Source organism: Corvus brachyrhynchos, unplaced genomic scaffold (assembly GCF_000691975.1).
Source record: "Corvus brachyrhynchos isolate BGI_N302 unplaced genomic scaffold, ASM69197v1 scaffold1, whole genome shotgun sequence".
NCBI lineage: Eukaryota > Metazoa > Chordata > Aves > Passeriformes > Corvidae > Corvus > Corvus brachyrhynchos.
In genome coordinates this window covers 9802440-9807177 of record NW_008237222.1, presented here as the reverse complement: position 1 = coordinate 9807177, position 4738 = coordinate 9802440, and the positions used below count along the sequence as shown (strand labels likewise).

The following is a 4738-nucleotide window of genomic DNA, read 5'->3' as shown; positions in this document are numbered from 1 at the left end:
CCCGCCTCGCCCGCCGGCCCCGCCCGGGCGGCTGCTGCTCCCCGCTACCATCTATTCGTAGAATCATGGAACTGTTAAGCTTGGAAGAGACCTTAAAAATCACCCAGTTCCAGCATGCCTGCCATAGGCAGGGATACCTTCCACTAGACCAGGTTGCTCAGGGTCCTGTCCAACATGGCCTAGAGCACTGTCAGGGATGGGAATCCACAGCTTCTCTGGGCAACCCGTTCCAGTGCTTCGCTATTCTCACTGTAAAGAACTTCCTCCTAATATCTACTCTAAGCGTACTCTCTTTCAGTTTGAATCTATTCCCCCTTGCTCTGTCACTACACGTTCCTGTAAAAAGCCCCTCTCCGTCTTGTAAGCTACCTTCAGTTACTGAAGGGTTCCCCGCAGGAAACCCTTCCACAAAGGTTTTATCAGAGTGATTTATTCTGGAAATAGAGGGCGGGATGTGAGCGGAAAGGAGAAGGCAAAAGCCTCCCCCCACCGCGCCCTGGCAGCAGCGCCCAGGTAGATATATGTTCTGCTGCTGCTGCTGCCTCATTACCCGGAAGATAAAGCAGACCCGAGGTTCATTTGTCCAAAGGAAAAAAAATGTTTATTTCATGTGAAAAATTAACCCAGAAGCCATAGGTCAGGTGGCAAAAATTACATATTCCCGTGAAGAAAGCAGCAGGCCAACTGCAAGGCTTCTTCATTGAAGTATCTCCGGTGCTTTACATACCCAGCCCAGCCAGCCAGCTGTGCTAATTACCATTTAATGAATCCGGCACCCAAACCATTAATCCCAGTCTTTTGTGAGACTGCATCCCAAAAGCAAAGGACATAAAAGGAGACAGGGACTAAAAGTACATCAGTGAGAAAGGGGATTTTAAATAAAAAGAATTTCATTTTTAAAAATTCCTAAACATCTTCATGGCATCGCAGCCACATCCCAATGTGTGTTTGACTGATTGAGGTATTAGATGAGTTCAGCTCACTGCTGCTGAGATGGACAATCCCGTTTCTCCTTGCCCAAATTAGTCCCTCAGTCCTGGCTGGCATTTGGATGTGTCTGGGAGAGGGGAAGGGGCAGTGAAGTTCCAAAGCAATTCCACTGACTCCCCGAAAGTACACTTAGGGATGGTGGGTGACCCACAGACTGAAACTCCAGTTTTTGCTCATACAGAGATAGAAAAGGGAATGTTGCCCGCAAGAGAAAAGCAAAGCAACCACACAAAACTGATGCCTTTTCCTGGTCTTAAAATCAAGAGTCATACACGGTTAGAAGGGGAAAAGGGATTTTACCTTGGTATTTATTGTAAGGATCCTTAGGTGCACACATCCAGGTCATATGCATCGAAATGCACCCCGCCGAAGTCTCTCCCCAAAGATCTGGTATAACATTATAGGTTTTACTAATTAGCTTATCTATCAAAGATTCCCCAATGAGAGGCTCAAGTGAGCCCCCCTCCCCAAGGAACCTTCCCCTGGATGGTTCTATCTTGGTTTACAGAATATGTTCTGGAGAGGACCTTGGGGTCTGGGGCACACTGATCCCTAGCTAGGAAGCTTCTAAAATGTTTAGTCTCTTAGCTTGACAAACAAGTCCAAGAATGTAGGCAAAAAGCACCAGGAATACAGAAGTTGTAAAAAGGTAAACCAGGGGTATAAAAGAAAAGGGCCAAAAATCTCCATGGCATCAAAACCACGTCTGAACCTCCCATGCATTTCCTCAATAGATACTCAGGGAAATGCACAGAGATCCCCCAGGCCCAGGATCTGTTCAGATGTACTGCCCAAGAAGTAAGGAAGCTGGGGTGGAATATCCTACCTGGTAAAGGAAGACCTGATCTGTAAGCCTCTACACAAGTGTAACTAAGCATTAAAGTGTGCATGTCCAGCTATGACACTAGAAATCTGCAAAGCCCACACACATATCCCAGCTTCTCCATTCCTACCAAGGGAAAAAGCATGCCATGCTCAGGCAGGCTCCTAAAGCACTTATGAGTGCAGTTCAACTTTGAAAAAAAGATTTCTTAAGTAAAATCTCAAACATTCTCTGGAAGAAAAATTATTTGCTCAGCAACTAAGTTTCAACTGCAAGCACCAAAACTAACAGAGGTGATTGTTTTTTGATGAATCAGCCCCCACCCCCCGCCCCCCCCTTAGAAATGTACATTTTTGGATGAAGAAAAATAGTGGTAGATACTTCTCTGAATATAGTTACTGAGACAGTGGTTAATACAACACTCACCTATTTCAATTTTCCAAAGTCTAGTTTGCTTACACCTTATAATTCTTCTATATGTACGTTGTTTCAGGATCATGTTTCATATGAAAAAAAGAGCTAACTTTGCTAGGCTGTTTGAATTCCACCACGGCTATCCCATATCTGGTCTCAGTCAATGGCTTTCCAATGCAGGGAGAATTAGCTACTTCTTACATCCACATAGTAAGCACCAGTACAGGCCAAACCCCAAACCCACAGGTTAAATTAACACTCTGGATTTGGAGATGTTCATTTAAAGGGTGTTGATAATATACCTAAGCAATCTACATACATCTCAAGTGTAACTTGGCATCTCTTTGGAGGTGAGCTCAAGGGATGGTTCCCAGTATGGGCATGCTCGTTCTTCTGGAGCAGTCATCATCTGCTGCACCAAACTGTCATAGAATTTTGTAGCTTACAAAGCAAGATACAATAGTTCATTGCTGTAAAACTGTTGCAAGGAAAAAATGCAAATAAGGAAAATAGGGAAGTATGAAGAAGGAAGGACAGGCAGAGGAAACAAATTCAAGTAAACATTTATATACACTGCTGCTGACTTGCAGAGAAAGCAGGGTCAAAAAACCCTCAAGTCTCATCTTACTGTAGGTTTTAAAATCAGAAATGCTCCATGTGCAACAAGTCTTGAATTCTGGTATCTAAGTGCTAGGCTACTTGCAACTAGAAGCCAGCGTAGGTAGAGACTTTGTATTCCTTTAATCACTTCAGCCTTATCTACTAGGCCAAGGGGAGCAGGAGGAAGATACAAATTAAGTTAAAGGAAATTGAAGCAGAGACAAGATAAACTAACTTTTTGCACAGGTTGTCTTCTGCAGAAAAAGTCTATGGAGAGAGAAAAGGCTTCACCTTGCTCAATCAGGGTGAAAAATAATTTGCCTTGATGTGGTGCTAGTTAATTATGGATGTCCTTTTCTTGAGCACACAAAAGACCTGGCCCTTCCTACAGGTATGAGAAGCCACTGAAATCAGCCACCCAAAGGCAAGATTGCCAATATGACACATTTCCCATATAATTTAACTAAAGACATGTATTTCAGAGAATCATGAGAATAGGACTTGTCAAGGCACAAGACTTGCTCCTAGGAAACGCCATACAATATATGTAGAAAGAAAACCTTCATAAATTATAAAAGAAACAATTTCAGGGGGAAAAAAAGGAGGATTTTTCCTATACTTAATATTAATTTGGTAGTATTTGAGACCAAAAATGAAGGGAAAAAATCCAACAAGTAACCATTAGTGCAAATCACTTGCTTTCCCATCTCTAATCCTCTTGCATCTTTAATTCTATAGTGAGCGTACAAGAAAAATTACTACGGCAAGGTCTTCGTGCTAGCTTGAACCCTCTCAGTGTGGTTTTCTGGATCACAAAAATGCCTAAAATAGCTCAAGACAATTATGTGACTGCCCTCTCCCCTCCTCACCACAGGGTCACTGCTTACAAACCTTCCCGAGTGTGTGCGCAGACCTCGCCGGGGCAGGAAGGAATGCAGTCCCCGTGTGCCTGGCTCCAGGGAAGAGCCAGCTGCAGTCGTGCTGCTCTTCCATTAGGTGAGGAAGGAATAATGCACTGCCTTCTTTAGCTCCACAGTAAATTCTCCCTTGGGAATTTCTTCATACAAAATGTTTAACTACATCAAAGTTTTATTTCATGAAGTAAAGACAGCTCAAGCCAAGTGTCCTCATAGAAAAGAAACTATAATCTAGGGAGACAGTGAGATGGTAATTAGAATGGCATTTCTTAATTAGCTATACACAGTCAGTCTCCACAATCACTGCACATAGTAAGGGTAAGATCTAAGGGGCAGAAGTGCTCCACTTTTAGGTGGGTGGCCCATAAAGGGAACCAGAACACTAGGATAACCTGAAATCACAGCTATCTCCTGTAAGTACCTTGGTGAGGTGCATAAAGCAAATGAACATCTCTCCAAACACAAGCAATATGTGCTATACTAGCACCTTCCTTTCCAATTCCACAAAGCCAAACCACGAAAGCACTGCCAAAAAAGGCTGCTGGTCAAAGCCCCAGAGCCTAATTCCCTTAGAGGGAAAGGATTAAAGGTCATTTCCTGAACATGTTGGCAACTCACTAAGGTATTTATATGGAAAAAATATCATCCCTGTCAGCATTTTAAAACATTTTATTTTGAGATGTATTTAACCCTGATTTCCAAAAGTGAGTAACTGGATCCTCAGTTGTTTCAGTATCTTGTTTTTCATTCATGATCTGATGAATTTATTACTGAGCTCATGAAGAAAACTTTTTTTTCACTACACAAAGACCTAACTTGTAACTCAAATCTTACATTTATAACTCAAGTCAGTAGTCAGCTCTTGATCCCAGGCTCAACGCCCCCCCAACTCCCCCAGCAGCTGAAGGTCGGCTTTATGTGAATCTTTCCTTAGTTCTTTTGAAGATTTTTATGGATTGCAGAGGGAAGACGACTCCTACTACAGACTTCAGTT

At 42.8% G+C, this 4738-nt stretch overlaps 1 protein-coding gene across 1 annotated transcript in view; it reads right to left on the bottom strand.

The window, feature by feature from the left end:
* The window catches only part of DYNC1H1 (dynein cytoplasmic 1 heavy chain 1), a 46262-nt gene extending 45715 nt beyond the window's left edge, over positions 1-547 (bottom strand). Inside the window, 1 exon segment of the mRNA XM_017728938.1 lies at positions 251-547. Within this exon segment, the coding sequence (XP_017584427.1) occupies positions 251-547 (297 nt within the window).
* Between the last annotated feature and the right edge of the window lie 4191 nt (positions 548-4738).